Raw genomic sequence first — 19,448 nt, forward strand, 5'->3', positions numbered from 1 at the left:
GCGGCTATGGAAATTCGCCAGAAATTGAGACACGATATTCTTGACCTGCACCCGAACGGATGACTTCTACGCCAACCTCCTTCCTCCCTGTCCTACCACCAAGCGATGTTGAAAGAGCAGCGCAGGCAAGTGGCTGTTCTCGGAGCCGACATGAGACCGTTCGCTGACAGCTTGGATAAAGCTAATACTACAAGCGTACTCGCCACATTCCCAACTCTCCTCAGAAGACCAACGCCACCTGCAGCAGGAGCTTTTCGACGTACAAAAACGACCAGAAGCATGGGGCCTGGTGCTACCCTTCCTCAGTCATTCAGACCACAATGTACAATTCTTTGGAGCGCACACTTTACAAGTCAAGATTGCACGAGACTGGTATGCTTCTCACAAGGGCAGTGAAAGCCTGCGTGACCTCACGAAGAGACGTAGGTCTACATTCCCAGAAGAAAGCGCGCCACAGCTGCGCGAGTTCCTGGTCGACATCACCGGCCGCTACATGGCTGCGAGTGCCCCAAGAGTCATCCTTCGCAAGCTCTATGTCGCAGTGCGTTCTCTAGAGGTGTGCATTACCGATATTCGCGTTCACGGAGTTTCAGATCACCTCTCTCGCGATTCACATGTGTCCGAAAACCCCTTCGCAATGGCCTGACTGGCCACAATCCTGTATCCAAGCCCTCTCGAGCCGAGGAGCGTCGGGGGAGGCGCTGCTGGACTTTCTGGCCATAACTGCAGAAGAGGCTGAGGTCGTGGCTCTGTTGCCTCAGCAGAAGTGCGTATGCAGCCATGTCCTCTTCTACATTTTGTCTTAACCATGTGACGCGCTAGACAGCAGCTCCAGGGTATGGTAATAGAGGCTGTTCCTGTGGTCACACAGGCTGTGAGCAATTCAATCACGAGACCGCGCCCGCACCCTGCACCTCACGAGCTCCGTGCAGCATTGAACTGCTTCCAGGCATGGCTGCCTTTCATGCGTTCCAAGTAAGTCGTGTCATCACGCTCGCGCCACCAGTGCTCAACCTCCTCCCAGCGAGCTGACGCCACTAATCCCCCAACTCATCGACGTCTTGACTCCATCGAAAGATTCAAATGAGTTCGACGAAGCAGAATTTGAGGCTGCGTCGGACTCACTACAAGAGATTATGTCGAACTCAGCATTGTCTGGGGGGTCGGGATCGAGGACACTGACGGAGCCGCTCCTGCTCTGGTTTGATCGTTACGGTGGCGCAATAATCGAAAATACTCTGAGAGGTGGGTTCGCTTAACTTGGTTCGCTATACCATAATCTTGACGATTGCACTAGAGGGCTTTGCTGACGCCGTCTCACATTCGTATTGCAAGCTGCTGACGGCGGTTGGTGACCACTCGACGCAATATCTCGCCACCAACCTTTCCTCCTCTTCTGTCGCCGCTCCTGTCTTGGTGGCACCAGTGCCTTCTCCTCTACCAACGAAAGGTCATCTCGTGCAAGTATTCCTCCGGCAGATGCTGGCATACACTGCGCTCCCTGGCTATTATGGTGCGGACGAGGAAGAGAGCGAGATGACGCTTGGGTTCTGGTATCTCTTCCAAGAAGCGCTCTGGGGCGGCGACCTAGAATACGACTCGGATTCTTCCATTCCTCCTGCGAACAAGCGCGAAGGAGAACAGATGAGCGTGGCGAAAGCCTTGTACTCTGAGCTTGTCAAGGTGTTGCGGCGGAAGGTTACTTGGCCGGAGAACAGTGTATTGCAGAATTGGCCGAGAGGTAGGTTCGTCGGATCCACGTTGTTGTGCCTCAGCGTTCTCACGTGTATCAAGATCAGAAAGACAGGTACCAGTCGTAAGTCCAGAAGACACCTCGTTTCGCCATGCCTCAACTGAGGCATATACAGATATCGTCGTGACGTCGGTGACACGCTGTTGAATGCGTGAGTTTGTGCCTTTCATCGGAGGTGTGATATGGAACTGAATGCACCACAGCTATTACATCCTCCGTGACGATCTCCTAGCGTACTTTGTCAACGATATCCTAGATAGACTGTCCACAAGACAGAATACACACAGTTGGGAGGTAAGTGCATGTACTTGTCGTATTCCTCCAGGCCTCATACTCTCAGTCTAGGTAATAGAAGCCAGCCTACACTGTTTAATGGCGGTACAGGAAGGTGTACCCCTCGAGGACAACCCATATCTCCGACGGCTATTCGGACCAGAAATTCTAGGTCGCCTTCCCACCACAGGCGCAGATCGCATTCGGCGCACAGCAATAGTTGTAATAGGTCGGTTCGGCAACAATCTCATTGTTGTCTCTACTAATTGCCCCGCAGGAACGTACGCATCATGGTTCACCACGCAGCCTACGTCTCCACCAGGATCTCCGTACCCTTCACTTCTCATGAACGCAATATCATATGTAGTTGCTGCCTTGCCAGAGCTGGCCCTCTGTCTGCCCGCAGCTAATACCCTGCGCGACCTCTGCGATGCAAATCGTGCTGCGCTTGCGCCGCACATCTCGGCCTTTAGCGCGCTGCATGCGAATCTCGCTGGGATGCCGGTACGTGACCTCTTTTCGTGTAGGCGAATGGTGACGTGATACTTCGGCAGGATGTCGAGAAGAGCAAAGTGTTACAGTCGATAGCGAGTGTTATACAGGCGCTACCCGCGGACGAGGAGATATCACCAATAGAGGTGCATGTTTGTTTTCTTCTTACACTGGCTTTGCTTCTGACGGGCGCAACAGGCTATCATTGGGCCCGTAATCGCCAAGCTGTATGAAGCACTTCAGTCTTCTACTTACGTGAGTGCTCAGATATCAGCACTGCGGCTGTCTAGTTTGACTATGGTACAAAGCTCCCCGATGAAGCTCGCGCGGTAGCCGTTCAGCAGCTGCAGACCATAGCCGGCGTCGCCCGCGGGCTGACGCGCACGAACGACTCTCTCCTCATTTTCGACGACTCTCCAGACGTGCAGAAGGAATCCGAGCGAATGAAACGCGCACGGGCGGACCCTCGTGTCGTTCGCATACGGGACGCGATTTTGGACTGCATACGGAAGAGCGTCGAGCTGTGGTCGACAGACGCTAGCATCGGCAATGTTAGTCCTCAGAATCCTTCTTCCCATCATCGTATTTATCGTCCATCGTCATTACATAGGGGTTAAGCGAGCTATATAAGGCCATCACATCGTTACCGACCGACGTAACGTTGCTCTCGCTGCCCCCTGGTCCGCTTCTGGAGCTGCTCTGCATAGCGGCACAAAAGCAGCTTACGGCTGTGTGGCTGTCCCTCGCGAATATGCTCGCCGTCCAGCTCAACCCGCCGTCACTCGTGCTCTCTACGCTCAAATCCTTTCCGGATGGGAATGCGCGGCAGACGGTACTGAGCGTTTTGTCGTCGCTGCTCCCGACTTGTCTCGGGTTTTTCAGCCAGCCAGGAGCCATGGTGGATGTACGTACCTCTGCGTTTTGCGGAATGAGACTTACGGTTTTTGTTTCGCAGAACCCAGACATCGTGCAAGCCTTCTTCAACTTCCTCGAGATGGTCGCCCAGCACTTTATCCCCGTCTTCTACCAGCTGCCGCCGGACTTGTTCCACGCTCTGATACAGTGCGCCGTCAGCTCACTCGCGCTACAAGAGCGCTACTCTCTCGTCTTGGCATGCCAGTTCCTTGTGCGTCATCATAGGCCACCTTCACCTACTCCGCGTACTAATAACCGTTGTGTAGGCATCGCTCATCAGCCGCACGGCCGTTGCAGAAGACCTCGGCGATGCGAAAGACGCGCTGGGGCAAGCACACGGGCGTAGCATCATGCGTGCTGTCCTGAACGGCTTCGCGGGCGTCGCACCGCGCTCGGCGTCGCCGAACCTCGTTGAGGTGCTCTCGACGCTCGTGCAGCGCTACCCATTACCAAGCAAAGTGTGGATGGAGGACGTGCTCTATGCGGTGCGTATCCGTTTCTGTTTTACTTCATTAAAAAAACTCTTTTCATCTATTTCTTATTGTTTGCCTGTTATCACTTACGCGATGCGCTTTTACGCGGCGATTCGGTGTGTGCTAATCTGGCTCGTGTCATCCAGCCGGACTTTGCGCCGTCGCGGGCTACGAACGAGGCAAAAGAGAAGTTTGTCAAGACGATCTTTGGGTGAGTCATGTTATCATTGGGGCAGACGAAGTGATGTTGACGAGGTAACAGGAGCTCGAGGGCGAACAAGCGTATTCGGGACGCCGCGCAGCAGTTCACGCTCGTCGCACGCGGTCTTGAAGGCTCGACCTTCGGTTACGCATCCGCTACGATATGAAACTTCCTGCTCCCCTCATCGCCTCTGGATGTAACGCACGCCATCACTAATAACTGTCATACATGTGTACATGATTACAAGGAGCAGACCAAGGCAGGGATATGAAGAAATCTTGGCTATGGTACAAAGAAATATGGGCAGTCCATTTACAGTGAGAATGTGGATGCAAGAAGCATACTATTACAGAGGCATAAGCCTGAAAAAGATGAAGAGACATATCCAGAGTCATCTAAGAGTAGATGCAACCGAAAGCGGCAGTAGTACCTCTCTACTGTTGCCTGTAGATCTCCTACCGACGCGCAGAATCATGTTAGCTCACAAGATTCCCCAGAGAAATCACGAACATGACGTACCTTGATCTGGGCATCGAACTTCTCTGCGACCTTCTTGCGCTGAACCTTCTGCGCTGCGGTGACGAGGCCACTCTCGGGTGTCCACTCGTCCGCGGTGAGGATGACGGCCTCGAGGAGCTCCATCGGCTTGAAGCCATTCTTCTTCCCGAGCGTATTACATTCCTTCATGACGAACTCCTCGACCTTCTTGTTCGCACAGAGCTCGTGCAGGTCCCCATGTGCGACGGCGCCCTGTATCGGGTTCTCTTCGAGGGCGTGCCGGAGGTTCGCCTCGTGCGGGATGATGATCGCAATCGGCTGCTTCGCCTCCGGCGACCCGTATACGCAGACGTTCGAGACGAGGTTGCACGCCTTGTAGATCGACTCGAGGCGCTCGAGCGCGATGTATTCGCCGCCCTGGAGCTTGATGAGGTTCTTGATCCGGTCGATGAGCGTGAGCGTGCCGTCCGCGTTAAATTGGCCGACGTCGCCCGTGCGCATCCAGCCGTCCTTCGTGAAGATGTTCTCGTCGTTGTTCAGGTCGTCACGCTTGTAGTAACCCTTAATGACAGACGGACCGCGGATGAGGACCTCGCCTTGTGGTGGGTTGTTCGTCGACAGATAGCCTGCATCCGGAACGTCCTTGAGCTTGACCTCGACCGAAGGCATGATGAGACCGACGGTGCCGTAATTGAAATATTCGGGCGGGAGGATTGCGCACATGCCGCAGGACTCGGTCATGCCATAGCCCTGAAGCATCGTGACGAGCGACAGGTGGAGGAACTCTTGAGTCTCGCGACTGAGTGCGGCACCGCCACTCAGGGCAAGACGTAGGCGACCACCGGTGGCAGCCTTCACTGCAGAGAGGACAGTCGAATCGATGATGGTGCTGACACCGGGGATACCAGACTTCTTCATGGCGATGGCGCCGTTGAAGATGGATTTCCTCAAGTTGCCGGACTGGTTGAGCTTGCCAACGATGCCCTTGCGAATCATCTCCCAGACAGCGGGAACGCCGACCATGATAGTCGGGCGGAAGGCACGGATGTCACCAAGGCATTTACGCACGCTCTGGTCAGTAAGAGTCTTGACTCGCCCGTAACCAAACGGCATGCCAACAAAGAAAAGTGCGAGCTCGACTACGTATTCGAGGATGTGCGCTAGCGGAAGGTATGCGAGGTAGGCATCGGCGGGTTTCAGGTGATGGCCAAGAAGGACATAAATGGCACCAATGGAGGCTATGAGGTTGGCGTGGGTAATAACGACACCCTTCGGTGCACCAGTCGTGCCGGAAGTATACATGATACAGGCAACGGTCTCGGGTTTGGGCACGCGAGCCTTGAGGATATCCTTCGACTTCTCTCGGCCAATCATGCGAACCTCATCGATGGAGAGCACTTGTATACTCTCGCGTGCGCCGCGGATCTTGTCCAGTACAGCGTTGTCCGCCTCACCGTCGTAGACCACGAGACGCAATGTCGGCACATTGGCAGCGACCTTGGAGACGACGGAAAGAAGGTCGGCGTTGGTGAAGATGGCGACACAGCCGGGCTCGTTCAGAGAATGCTGCAGACCACTCTCCCCCAAGCTGTCGTAGGCAGTTGCGATAGGGGTGCTAATTGAACAACACGCAAGCGAGATAAGCTGCCAGTTGGCGCTGTGAACACGGATATCAGCGAAAACGTCCATTCAAGGTTGGGCATCACGAAGTGCACTGGCGAAACGGCGAGATGTTCAAGGCAGACGCGTCTACAAAAGTGCAAAGCGCAGCAGGGCAGCAACGCTTTACGTTGCTCATGAGATCCCGCCTGTCACGCGATGCCATTACATATTATCGCGGTGACAAACGTGGGGGTATCCCACCGCGGTTGCGCGGATCGTACAATCGCTGACCAGATACCCGAGTTCGGGGAAACGAAAGCGTTCCTAGTAACGGTGAGATGAGGAGAGAGCTGCACCGTACTTTCAGATAGGTGTGGGAACCCGACAGAACACACAACAGCATCATGTTGGCCCAACACCGCAAACAAAGATGCGTCTACGGAGATGCCCAGCGCAGCCTTGAGCTGCACTGGCAGTGACCGGGGTTAGAGCGTCCTCTTGCAAACAAACGGAGTCAGCCGCAGAGAGCCATGCCACTCATCGCCTGGAAAGCATGTATCTCTCCCCAAACGTCACAGACGAGACGCTGCGGAAAAGATGGGGATCACGGGAGGAACTCACCTTGTCGCAGAGTACACGTTCACGATATCTTCTGTCGTAATTCCCAGTTCAATGAATCCTCTCCCAACCTCTGAAACGGCCTCCTGAACGTCCAGGTACGACATGAACTTAAAGTCACTGAGGTGGAAGTACTTCCATTTCTTGACCTCGGTGACCTCCTTGCCTCCAACGACCTTCTTAATCTCCTTTTCCTCTTCGACGATATCGATCACGTCCCGGTAACCGAAGGCATCTCGTGTACCGTGTACGCGCGCAGCGTACGCGACGATGTCGTGAACGGTGTCCATGCCCTCGAAAGGCTGCGTCACGAGTCGGTCAGCCGACTTAGCGAGGCGGCGGACGCGGGTTTCACCGTCGACTTTGGGACCGCCGACCTCGACAGTGCCTGCAGGCCGACTTGCTTTGAATGCGGACATTGTATGCGCGGATTAGAATTAAAATTTAAAGGAGGAGGAGGAGGTGGTGGTGGTGGTGGTGGTGGTAGGAAGCAAAGCAAGGTGCGCGTCTGGAGCGTGACCGGGTGCGTCATACTAGAAACGTGTTCACTTTCGGACACACTGCATTCAGCACTGAGCAAGACGAGTTTGCTCCGGACGGTCAGTATTGATGACAGCAGCGCTCTTTATCGTCCACCAGACCGCCGATGTTGCTGAGATCCTCGCCGTCGTCGCCAGAGCTTGAAATGACGTCACGCAAGACCAGGGCGCTCCAGCAACTTCACCGCGCAGTTCATGCCGGCGGCGCGGGTATAGTAATATTCCTTTTTTTTTCATTCTGTAAAACAGCTCTACAGATCTACGTCCTCTCTCAGATTATCGTCGAACTCTTCGCTCCTAGTTGCAGAAGCGTCGTGTGTGGTGAGCACAGCCCCGTCCAGACAGCCGTTGCACCTCCGAGTCACTTCTGCAATCGTGCTTTGCTCCTGCAAGCAATCTAGGAAAGCACAACCAGCGTTGTACTAGCAATCTTCATGTTGAAGCCCCGAGTCGTGTTCTACTTGGGACTACTTGTTACTCGAAGGCTTCCCATAGAGCCCGCCCATGGCTTCCGCTCAGCTCAACAACATTTATAGATGAGCTGCTTATCATCCGTTGGTCTGTACACCGCTCGGATTTTGATTTTCGACTACCTAGATCTGTTCGTCACCCCACTCTGCTTCTTACAAGTGCAAATTCAACTGTTCAGATCTTGATGTTTTCTCATGTGTTTGCTTCCGCAGTTGCACCGACTGCTCGCCGTGACACAATTCTTGTCTTCAAGAATCGATGCGTAGGATGACTTGAAAGAGCATACACCCTTTCGAGTGCGATACGTATTCTCAGGTACCATTCCTGGTCGCTACTGAGGACACATCTTAATAGAGGCCAACATCCCACCACAGGACCGGGGCATCGGGCTGTGAACCACACTGATACCATGGCCGACCCCAGATCTGCCCAACACCGGTTGCCTAGGTCCATGTACCTGCTCTTTCTGCTGAGCTCAACTGACAAGGTTCACTTATCTCCATCAGGTTCTAGTTCCCGCTGGACGCGCGAGTGCGAAAGAAGCTCTGTGATATCTGTTCCTTTGTCAAGGACACAGCAAAGCTCTACAAGTTACAGTATATAGAGCGCGCAATGAAGCGTCTTGTCTAAGTCTTGTTTCCTCCCTAACGACCTTTCTCCATGGTGATCAACCCTACCCTAAACACTACCGTCGGTGCCGCTTTGCTAGGCGGCTTTGCCACTTCGATGTATGCATTCTATCCGTGCTGCCCCTGGTCATGATCTGATAAATTGCCGATCGCTAAGGCTGTACGGCATAGTATGCTCGCAGTGTTATACTTTCTTTCAAAGTCCAAACCAGAGACATACAGCGGTTATCATCAAGTACCCGGTGCGTCCCAGCTAACGCACTTCAAAGCTCACGGTTATTTATGTGCTATCAGATCGCTATTCTATCGTACGAGCGACTGAAGCTGCAATGATATCTATGACGCTCACGTATGGTCCAGGGTTCTTATCACGTTGTACACCGGATTGGTCCTGCATTCCCTGTACTGGCGAGTGGACAGCACAGAGTCTTCACCCGAGGTCATTTAACAACGTGCATCTGTAGGTATGCAGTTATAAATTTTGGCAACGAGTCAAAAGTTTTGGATATCACCTGGTACGCCGCATTTTTGCACTCCACGCACAGCTTGTGTGATTCGAGCCCTTCTAGGAGTATACGCGTGCGCCACCATCTCCCGCCGTTCCTTTGCTACTAACCTGAAACATTTTTCAGGCTCTTGTCGTTGTTGCGGTTCGTGCTTTTCTTGCGTGTGCACAACAGTGCAACTGACCGCCTAGCAGGCCGTCAATGATGTGATCGTTCGCAGGTGCGGAGATTGTACAGCATTACACCCGACCGCTCGTGCTCACGAGTTGACCAGCTGTTTTGTCCATCGAGCATGGATCTGTGAGTTCATAACTAACAAGAACGCCTTCTTGTGGCTGACTGCCCCCTTTAAGTGGGCGGGCACAGGACGTCGCAGTGGTACATCTTTCCCTTGGTGCGAAGCTCCGTCAACATGTCAAAGCTTGTCTGTTCATGGTTCGTTATAGGTATTCCTGGTGCTGTGTCTATTTGGCAAGTTGCACACCTGCTGGCTCGGTACACAATTTAACCCGACATGCTTGCAGGGGTGTCCATGAGTGAGTATATATTCTGTGCACAAATCCTGTTATTGCTCATCCCTTCTCTAGCTGTGGGTGTGTGGTCGTAAGCATCCTACACACTATGCGAAGAATTTGTTTCTCAGCGTGTTACGCAGACTCAAGCTGAAAACCCTTCAAGATTTCCAGTCTATCGAGGTGCGTTCGACTTCGAATGCGTTTCGTTTTTCTGAGCCTTTTCTTTTTTGCGACAGGCTCTGTACAACGCAAACCTGATCATGGTCGCTGTCGCAGACCTCACCATCGCTGGAAGACTCACCTTCCTGCTCGCCAGCATGAAAGGTAACTTTATCAAACGGTACGAACATCATTATCGTAGTCCTGCACCTTCTGTACGCATTGCGCACCGCAGGACCGACTCGCTTATCAATATCATGTTGGCCTACACGATAAACACTGGCCTCATCACGAGGCAAGTGATTGCACTATTGACAATATTTACTGTGCTCTCAATATTTGCCAGCCTCGTATCCATAGCCAGTCTGATCGCGGTGAGTAGGGCTCGGATAACCTCGCTTATTATGGTCGAGTACTTATCCTCTCAATCCATAGCATGCGACGATGCCGTACAACTATGTCTTTCTCGCCGGTACGTATAAGTAGGTTTCGCCCTTGTTACTTGAACTGAACGCAGATTTCCCAGTTTTCTTCCCTTTAAGCCCCCGTGAGTGGTCAAACATCACGATTTCAAATAGCAAAGCATTGACACCTAAAGCCACGCAGTCTACGTCAACGCCTTGCTAGCCTCGTGGGTAGTCCCAGCCTTTTGCAGCTATCGGATGCCTGACGTGTACAACCTAGATACAACGCCAGATATTGGTTGCGCAGCGAGTCCCCGCCAGGCGATGGCGACAAACTTCCGCATAACGATGGCAGCTTGCACGTCCGCGTCATCGTGGAATCTCAAGAAACATACTAGTCTCCTGAGAGACCTAGTGCCTCCGGTGTTTGAGACTGGCTCTCAGCTTCGTAGGCTGCTTTGTCTGTGGAGAGTACTTCCCTGATCAGAGTTATTTATTGAATATGCACATACTATTCATGTTGTATCATAGTCAGGCTCCTTATATGCTTATCGAAAGCCTGCCAGAAGCAGATCGTACGTCTACTAACGTAGCTTGGATCTGCGGAGACATCCCCTTCCACAGCCCATCTGACTTTCGTGGCAAGTGCCATGGGGTGCTCGTACATGCAGTCATCAACGCAAGGAAACTACAGCGCACAGATCACATACATACATAAAGCCCAAGAAACCGGAGGTGACTACTAGGGGAAAATACATAAAGTAGCAATAAGCAATATCAGCAAGCGTGTCTGTATGATAAGTAATCCTCGAAGAGGGGAAGGACCAGCGTGAAGATGCGCGATGGACCACAAAATCAAGTTTCGCTCTCGTTCTCGAGCTCCTTCTCGTACTTTTTTTTCATCACGCTAACCTCGCGCGAGATCTGGCCCGAAGACAACCAACCGTCCGGGAAGCAAGCAACGATCTGACCTTGGTGTTAGCATCAACACTGAAAATAGGATGGTACGCGTCGCACCTTCTGATAGAGGGTCTTGCGCACACCTTGGTCGCTGACGACCTGATGGTTGTTTTCAAGCACACTGAGAAGTCCCTGATCAATACGGCCATCGTGGAATAACCGTGACAGCGACGAACTTTTTCTCATTCTCGATGCGACAGCACTCGTTGCTCAAGCACACCAGCTGCCAAATGATCCCCTTCATCGTGTCTGTGAGTTTGTAGCGCTTCTGCGGTGGATGCACATCCTTGGCATTCTGGGAGGTCTTGCCGTTCGCGGACGGGACGGACAAGTGCGCGTCGTCAACGTCCATGTCCGCGGAGTCGTCTGCAGACTTGTCAGGTTGCAGCACCATGGTGGTGAATGTAGGCGTCGGATGCGTAGACGAAGGGATGGGTGTGCCCTCGGACGAGTGCGGCTGGGGATGCCCTTGACCGTCCTGACCGTCCGTGCGAACATTTTGCCGTCGTTCTGCGCGTCGTGTTGTAGAGAGACGATCATGCAGAAATAAGAAGAGAGGACGCACCCCACATCAGTACAGAACGCTCCCACTCGTCTGCCGCCTTAGGGAACCCTTCCTCTGCAAGCTTCTTGAGATCTTCTAGTAATACATTCTGGCGCTCGACGAGCAGGTTGGTATGATCTCGCCATACCGTGCGCTTGATAAGTTTCTGTATGTGGCTTTTAGCCCACGTTCAATAGCACATAAGTGGAAGGCACTCACCGTCATCGTGAAGCGGTTGTACGGAAAGATCTTGGGCATGAGGTTGAAGAAGTTCTCGTCGTAGTCGCCGAGAACGATGGCTTTCAGTGCCACTTGTGCGAGTAACGGCTTAAGACCTGGAGGGAACTTGCCCTTTACAGACCAATCCTCTGGTAGGTAGCGTTAACGAGAGCGCATGGAATGCACGAAGCGCAGCGTACCTTGGGCGATCGCAGCCTTGAGCTCGTCAAGAGCAGGTTCAAGATCAGGGTGAAACGGTCGCTGAAGACGGCGTCAGCAGTGCTACAGAATGTCAATGCCGGTGACGCACAATAGGTACAGCTCTCTTCCGCTTCTTCGTGTCGATGTCCGCTCCGACACTGAGGCTGATCGGGAATCCTTCATCGTGCATCGATTCGGAAACCTTCCTCTTCTCGGTGTGAGGGCTTGCCGGTTGGGGAACATCATCTGCGTCGAGCCGTATTGGGGAATCCTTCGTGCCGGTGAGGAAGCCCTCGGATGGCTCGGACTTAGGCACTCTTGCGGAACTGGGAGCAGATAGGCTGCCAGTGTCAATTGTGGGGACAACAGCTTTGGGGACGGGCGGCTTGTCGCCTGCGTTCAGCTTCGAACTTGAAGTGGACAACGGCGCGAGCGACGGGAGCTGCGCGCTCGAGAGCGCGGCGGTAATAGAGGCGGCAGGTGGAAGGATGTTGAGCTTCTTGCTAGCTCGGCCCTTGCTCTTCTTCGGTGCAGGTCTAGAAGGACAAGTAAATTCCACCATCTGAATGAGCCCTGCCATAACGTACTTGTCTGTGAGCAAAGCAACCTGTCCGCTCGATACGTAGAAGCCCTGCTGCTTCGTCTGTGCGAAGAACGTTCGCTCGTCGACTGCGAGCTCGGAGTCGTCGATGAACGGATCTGTGACGTCGTAATACTCTTGCGCAGCATTCTTCTGGGGATACACTTGAGCCGCAGGTTCCGAGACGCGAACAGCACACTCACTCTCTTCCGCTTCTTCTTCGGCTTTGCATCATCTTTTGACGGCTCAACTTCACTTTCCGAGCTCTCATCTGGATGTGGGCTGCCCGCGCGAGGTGGTGTCGGCGGCCTCTGGCCAGTTTCCTTGCTTAACTGGGCAATATCGACCTCATAATCTTCCGGACCGCCGAGCTTGATTTCCAAACGAACAGTCTGCAGCGCCGGGCGCGGCGGGGGCGGCGGCGACGGAGACGCTGAATTCGGCTTATGTCCATTTATCGGTGCTGTCGACGCTGGTTTGCCTGACTTGGGTTTCGTCGATAATGTAGTTGTGGTCAAAGGTTTGTTAGCGCCGGCGGACGCGGGATCCGCTGCTGATGCGGTCACCGACGATGGCACTTTCGCCTTCCTCCTCGTCTGTAGTACGTTTGTCTCGGGAACGGGGGACGGATTTGAGGACTTTGGAGGTAGCTGAACAGGTGGCGGCGACGGCGAGTCCACCTCGATGGGGGTGTGCCGGGCGGTGCCCTCGTCCACCTGCATGTCGACGGCTGTGCTTGTCATCCGCTCCTCCAATCGAACACGAAGACCGAAGGCTTGAAAAACTGCTGTTAACCGATGCAGGAAAACGTGGGTAGGAGATCAGACGATGTGGGCGGGGGGGGACGAGGGAGAAAGGGGGCTGCGGGGTGGTGATGAAGTTCGTTCGAAACGGACAGGGGCCAGCTTCCCACCGATTATTCCTCGAATTTCACTCCCCATTCTCTGCCTAAAGCCGGAGGATGCTGCGAGCACTCTGATTGGTCCGGTATTCCCCAGATACGATTTTGGGCGCCTATTTCCAGTCGTTTCTTCCGCTCGCCGGTCGTCGTATTTCCCAGTTCTTCCTGCTTTTTTCTCATTAAATTCTTGCGAATCGCTCATCTGTCGTATCGACCAATGGGATAAACGTTTCCTTACAATGTGCGACTACTATGAAACTTCTCTCTTCCCTTTCCCTCCCCGCGGAAACGCTGCGCGTACTGCAGGACGTCAACAGTCATGCCGCCTGCTACTGTCGAACCTGTACCTTTATGAACTGCAGGTTAGGTCTGCAGCTAAGGTGTCCGTTGTATCCACTACTGCTTCTTAGTTGTGGAAGCCAATAGGCATATGGAATGGCCTCTTAAACGAGAACGTCTCGCGTAAGTATCCTGCTGTTGTCCAGATTGCCTGCTCAGCACCTCTTCGTTCTTAGCTCGCATGAACGGGACCACCGGCGTGAACGGGGCATAGAATAAAATGAATGCTATAAGAGCTTTGGCCTGTCGGCCCTCGAATTCGAAGGACCCGTGCCTTTAGCTCCCGGGTGCAAGGAATATCAGCGAAGCTCCGAAGTATATGCACGTGCCCTCAACATAGACTTGGTGCTTGACCACTGGAAAATGGCGAGATAGACCAATCTCCAAGAGCGCGAGGTCTAGCGTATCGCAATCTCCCATGTCTACTGCTTGCCGTGCGCATTGAAGTGTACTCGACGAAGCGCGCGGCCGCCCGCGAGGAGCAGACCGCCCACTGGCCAAGCTCCTGTGAGCTGCGCGCTTTCTGCACTACTAACGTGTGGCACAAGCATATAGAACACGCTAACCCGTTCTCATAGACAAGAGTTGGTCCGCAATAAGAACTGTAGCTTCAGCTGTGAGGCTCATTCATGGAGTTATCTACATGCAAGAAGTGAGTAGACCACTGAAAAATAACTAATCTCCATGGTGGCGGTAATGCTTTGTGCGCCCTCTCGCAGGAATAAGTCTTCAGTCCACGCATGCACGATGTCCTGAGGGTCGGCTAGTGGCCGAGTGCTTGTGATGTCATCGCAAGGCCGGGCAATATGGCTTCATGGCATCGAAACCTTGCGTTTCACAAAGATAAACGCTGAGCTCAGCTCCTTGTGGAATTTCTCCTCTGGCATTTAGCCTGTGAGATCCCCGCGCTGCCAAGATGACTCGTACTGGAGGTGCCCAAAGCTGTAGTTAATAGGCTGCATGCGCCAGCAATCACCAAGAACACTTCGAACAATGGCTATGGGGGAGGTTTGAGATGCCGCGGGTTCTCCCGCTGCGAGAACCTACACGCTAAGTATATGTCTCATCCGAGAAGGCCCCTGAAAGCTACTTCTTTGCCAGTGAGTCGGCCCACCTTATCAAAGTATCTTCATGTGATACGGTAACCTCATCTTATCTTTCTCCCACGGTACTGACCGAGCGCCACAAAGCTTTATCTCTCGCCCCCAACATCCATCCTGACCATACACCGACTTTTCGCTGGTGCATTGCCTCCACTTCGATATGGAAGCTAATCTATAGCATTTATTTGCCGATTTTACTGGTCAAGCTGGGATCCGAGAAATTGCTACAGGCGCTAATGTGGCTTTTCTCTTAACTTCAAGCTTCAAGTCCCGCTGGAGGAGCTGCTATTTTATCGCATTGCTCGAGGTGCGTGTCGCACAGCTGAACCATACCGGACACTAATTTTACCATATTTATTTTACTCAGGACATGGAAGGCCCCGTGCGGAATTGATCCGTAGCCCGGCGGCCTTCTGGTGTACGAGGTACTCCCCGTGTGAAGGCTTTTCATACGACCTTCCCATCCTTCGTCTAGATCACGCCTTCCAGATTACCGCCTATATATTAACAGCAGCGCAAGCTAGGTTTGTCTCCGTATGTGGTCAGCTAGCCACGATCGTTATCTCCCGGCTGATTTTCCCATCACGACGCCGGAGACGAAAGCCTACGATCTTGGTTATGCTTCAGGTGAATGGTCCTCGTCGTGGTTAGTAGACATTAATTTAGCTCTCAAAGTCAATTTTGAGCCACTTCGCATGGATATGCAGTCTCCGCTGATTCGGCCTGTCATCTGCAAATGATGAGTAGCATCTCTAGCATGAGGCCCTGACCGTGAGTACTTCTCCGCTGTATTGTCGCGTCGACAAAGGTCATATTGGTAATAAAGAGACGGGAAGACGGAAGGACACGCAGGAAATGCATTGCGCTTCTACAAGTCCCGTCTCGCTAAATGGCATCTTTGTTTCATCTCTGCGCCTTAGTGCCTGTTCCGTCGACCTCGAACACACCCCTTGACATTCAAAAGACAAATATTAGTTTGACAGGAGACTGTGGGACCAAGATAAGACATCCGCGAGCGTTGCCACTTTATGGTCCAAATATAGGCGTATGACCTGTAAGGCGCTCTCCTCGGTGAGTACGTACATTAATATACCTGCTTCGAGCCAGTTTGGTCACGGTGTTACAGGCAACATTCGAATGGCGGCTGGGTTTGTGAACGCGGTGCGTGATGGGGTATGTCTATGAGGAGATTATGAGGACACGACCCTGTGCGGGGAACGATCGTCGGGCGCCTTTACTAGGCGTCTCTTGGGCTGCCGATATCATTGCGTGCAAGATGGATGTGCAGCACTACCGACGTAGTTGCATTCTCATGCATGTCGTTGACAGTGCCAGGTGTGCTCGTCCCCAGCGCCTCTATGATAGACACATCTTTTCATGAAACCCATTCGCTGCGCCAAAGTGTCACCGCTTCTTCCCGCCACGACCTTTCGCAATGGGATCAGCAATAATCAGTTTTTATGATAGGCCGTTTGTCGGCCCCCCGACGTAATCCTCTTTCCATCTCGCGTCATCTCCTCCATTGGTGCCTACTCCCATGTACAGCGATGATGAACGGCGGTCAGCGCCGTACACATATGCAAACGCACTGTCGGAAACTTCCCACTCCTACCTCTCGCTTTTGACACCGCAAGACTGTTACTTCCGCTCGTACGTTGCCTGGTCACGGTGTTCGTGACCGCTGCTCTCATGAGCGGGCTATGTGACGCGTGACGCGCCGGGCTGGTCGTACGGGTACAGTACTTCTCGTTTTGCCCTACAGCTCACACCATATAGGTGTTCGATCGTTGTATCTTCAAGTTGATGATTGTTGCCCTTGCAACGTTCGCCCTCGGAAGTGCCCTGTGTGGTGCCGAGCAGGGTATGATTTGGCTGATCGCGGCAAGGAGTAAGTGCTCTTTCATCAAAGGTCCGCCATGATCCCGTCTAGTGATGTGCGGGCCGGGCCTCAAAGCCTCCAAGCCCGCCAAGCCCGGCCCAAAAAGCCTGGCCCGAGTCAAGCCTGGCAGCGGGCTCAAGGCCGGGCTCGGAGCGTAGTCAAGCCCAAGCCCGGCCCGGAAGCCCAGGCTTGGGTGTGCTGGCTCCGTTACCGTTCCCTGAGTTCAGAATGAGGAGAGAGCGACCTAATATGCACATAGAAGACAAAATGTAGATATTATAGATGTAACGGCTCCCGCCGAGCACGATTGTGCGTCACCATCTGGTGCCTGCCGTAGGCGCACGCTCGTGGACTTCGCTGCGACTCGACTTGTTCCGCAGATGTAGATCTTCTGGAGGTTAAAATTTAGTGAGTACATGCAGTATTAATCTACTACGCCCAAATACATTCCCTTTTGATAGCACCGGAACACTCGTTGTATTGTGAGCAAGCCCGGGCTTAAGCCCAAGGCTTGGGCCGGGCTCGGGCTCGGCTCGGGCTCAGGGCTCGGCTCGACGTCGCCACAAGCCCAAGCCCGGGCTTTGAGCCCAAGCCAGGCCCGCACATCACTAATCCCGTCTCACCACGTTTGCTTCGGCTGTCCGGGGCGTCAGTGGAGGCGGAATCCTCTCCGCCACCGGCATTATCGTCATAGACCTGGTTCACTTGGCAGAACGTGCTGCTTTCACTGCGTTGATTGGCATATGCGTTGACTTCGCGGCTGCCGGTTATTATACATCTGACAGCCGGCGCTCTACAGATTTTGGGCCATAGCATGCACCATCGGTCGTATAGTAGGCGTCGCCTTCAAATTAGCGAAAGAAGGTCAATGGCACTGGTTATTTTGTGCGTCCGACCCTCTGCTGCCCAATTAAAGTACTTGTCTACATAGACTTGAATCTGCCTATCAACGGCGTGGCCGCCGTCCTCGTCTTCTTCCTCCGCCTAAGTTGATTACTGCCTCATCTCCGGCATGTGTCTTGGGCCTAACCTGGGTTGGAGTCCAGTATTTGTGGTCGTCTGCCCATGCTCTTGCGCCTCTGATAATTGGCACTGTCTATATAATTAGGTCCATAGCCTTTGAGGCTAGTGGTCGAGGGTCCAGTCCTAAGGACCGGTTAGGACTGGGACTCAGACTGAGACTGGACTGATTAGGACTGGGTATGGTCCAGTCCTATGTCAGTCCAGTCTTGGTCACAGTCCTTGGTCCAGCTGGCCTCGGGTGTTCTTAGGACTGGTCATGACCAGTCAGGACCAGTCATAGACTGATTAAAAATAATGAAACTGTGGCACCCAGAGAATGGCCTGGCCACTGGCATATGTATATTTTAATTTCTGAAGAGCTGCTATGCTCTTGTAAGCTTATCCGGTTACATAGGGAACTTAAGCTAGAGTCTATGCATTATTTAAAACTCCAATTAGATTTATTTGAAAGTGAATACATACTCAGTGAAAGCTGCAGCGTGACAGAAGTGTGACTAACTACCAAGTGTGATCAAACTATACAGAACATTCAGCATATGCCGAATTTTTTTGGCAAAGTTGCGGGGAATGACATACCAGAAGCAGTAAGGAATTCGTTCCACATCAGGATGGCAAAGTCCGCTGAAAAGAAAGCACTGAAGGCCGCAGCGCAGAAAGCCGCTGGGAAAGCGTCCACAACCGCCACACTTACTCCTAAGCGCAAGAGCAGCGTAATCTCCGACATAGAGGAAACCAGTGATGCACCGAAGAAGCGGCCAAAGCGTCTGCGCAAACTGTCTCGCCGTGCTAAAGAGGCCAAGGAAGCCAAAGAAGATGAAGATGCAGATGATGAAGATGCAGACTCCAGCGATGGCAGCAGCTCCACAGATGATGACGATAATGGCGAAGTAATCGAAGTGAACATGGGCTCTGTTGACAGCGAAGCCCCTATTGAAGTCAACGTAAGTGCCGTGTTCGTTCAGTGTCTGCATGGCTCACCACATTGGGCAATGTCTTCCCACAGGATGACAAAGTTGTGCTTAAAGAAGCTGAGGCGATTGCTCTGAAGGGCGAGACGACCCGTGACCTCGACCTCTTTTTCACTGCGAGCACTAAGCTCAAGATCAAGGGCCCTCCCGATGGCAGTATTACTGTGGAAAGCGGCCGGTGGTGCACAGTGTGCAGGTGAGTGCACGCTACTACTTGAGTTCTACTGCAAGCACTCACCACTGTCATTAGGGATGATCCCAAAGCAAAGGGATTCAAGCATCGCCCTCGGGGATGGCTCGTCGGAGGCAACTCAAGTTTGCGCCGCCACATTGCCTCACGCCACTACGCACTTTACCAAATGCGCTGCAAGGAAGCGGACATCAAGGAGAGCAAAGAGGCTATCCCTGTCAAAGTTCGCAAGGCACGCGAAACGGCAGCTGCAGCATCTTCTAAGACAACAAAGACTGGCACTTAGTCGTCACTAGATGGCATTGTTCAGAAGCTCGCGAAGATACCAGAGTTTACCAAGTGGATGGCCCTCAATGCCATTAGCACAATGATCATAGTATCCAACTTGGTGCATACCTTATTTGATGATCCGAGAGTTCCTCCGGCTGATTGTTGAACACTTACTTAGCCTCTTGCGCTTGCAGATGAAGTTGCGTTCACTAACGTACTTGT

The 19,448-nt window shown here is 53.0% G+C and overlaps 3 protein-coding genes across 3 annotated transcripts; 1 reads left to right on the forward strand and 2 right to left on the reverse strand.

The window, feature by feature from the left end:
• Positions 1–179: 179 nt before the first annotated feature.
• PHACADRAFT_260590 (uncharacterized protein) lies at positions 180–7,309 on the reverse strand. Its single transcript, XM_007398577.1, has 21 exons — positions 6,830–7,309; positions 4,628–6,263; positions 4,169–4,563; positions 4,053–4,117; positions 3,700–3,918; positions 3,474–3,644; positions 3,129–3,422; positions 2,827–3,069; positions 2,717–2,773; positions 2,581–2,664; positions 2,304–2,530; positions 2,099–2,255; positions 1,957–2,047; positions 1,869–1,904; positions 1,795–1,816; positions 1,298–1,741; positions 1,025–1,245; positions 823–975; positions 594–766; positions 427–541; positions 180–372 (listed from the first exon to the last, which is right to left on the reverse strand). The coding sequence occupies exons 1-3, from the start codon at positions 7,243–7,245 to the stop codon at positions 4,543–4,545; spliced, it is 2,073 nt and encodes a 690-aa protein (XP_007398639.1). The 5' UTR covers positions 7,246–7,309; the 3' UTR covers positions 180–372; positions 427–541; positions 594–766; positions 823–975; positions 1,025–1,245; positions 1,298–1,741; positions 1,795–1,816; positions 1,869–1,904; positions 1,957–2,047; positions 2,099–2,255; positions 2,304–2,530; positions 2,581–2,664; positions 2,717–2,773; positions 2,827–3,069; positions 3,129–3,422; positions 3,474–3,644; positions 3,700–3,918; positions 4,053–4,117; positions 4,169–4,542.
• Positions 7,310–7,388: 79 nt separating this feature from the next.
• On the forward strand, positions 7,389–10,545 carry PHACADRAFT_260594 (uncharacterized protein). The gene is made up of 24 exons (XM_007398578.1): positions 7,389–7,994; positions 8,049–8,132; positions 8,191–8,283; positions 8,343–8,564; positions 8,623–8,707; positions 8,760–8,773; positions 8,826–8,873; positions 8,930–8,980; positions 9,035–9,044; positions 9,098–9,115; positions 9,166–9,191; positions 9,246–9,271; positions 9,325–9,365; positions 9,418–9,442; positions 9,496–9,507; positions 9,559–9,574; positions 9,627–9,666; positions 9,723–9,826; positions 9,881–9,940; positions 9,992–10,019; positions 10,081–10,117; positions 10,172–10,192; positions 10,252–10,276; positions 10,330–10,545. Exons 4-24 carry the CDS (start codon positions 8,497–8,499, stop codon positions 10,445–10,447), a joined length of 873 nt encoding a protein of 290 aa, XP_007398640.1. The 5' UTR covers positions 7,389–7,994; positions 8,049–8,132; positions 8,191–8,283; positions 8,343–8,496; the 3' UTR covers positions 10,448–10,545.
• Positions 10,546–10,548: 3 nt separating this feature from the next.
• PHACADRAFT_125998 (uncharacterized protein) lies at positions 10,549–13,445 on the reverse strand. The gene is made up of 9 exons (XM_007398579.1): positions 12,757–13,445; positions 12,561–12,706; positions 12,083–12,509; positions 11,973–12,033; positions 11,773–11,921; positions 11,575–11,719; positions 11,186–11,519; positions 11,067–11,130; positions 10,549–11,015 (listed from the first exon to the last, which is right to left on the reverse strand). Exons 1-9 carry the CDS (start codon positions 13,294–13,296, stop codon positions 10,905–10,907), a joined length of 1,977 nt encoding a protein of 658 aa, XP_007398641.1. The 5' UTR covers positions 13,297–13,445; the 3' UTR covers positions 10,549–10,904.
• Positions 13,446–19,448: the final 6,003 nt, after the last annotated feature.

The sequence above is a fragment of the Phanerochaete carnosa genome (assembly GCF_000300595.1).
Source record: "Phanerochaete carnosa HHB-10118-sp unplaced genomic scaffold PHACAscaffold_8, whole genome shotgun sequence".
Lineage (NCBI taxonomy): Eukaryota > Fungi > Basidiomycota > Agaricomycetes > Polyporales > Phanerochaetaceae > Phanerochaete > Phanerochaete carnosa.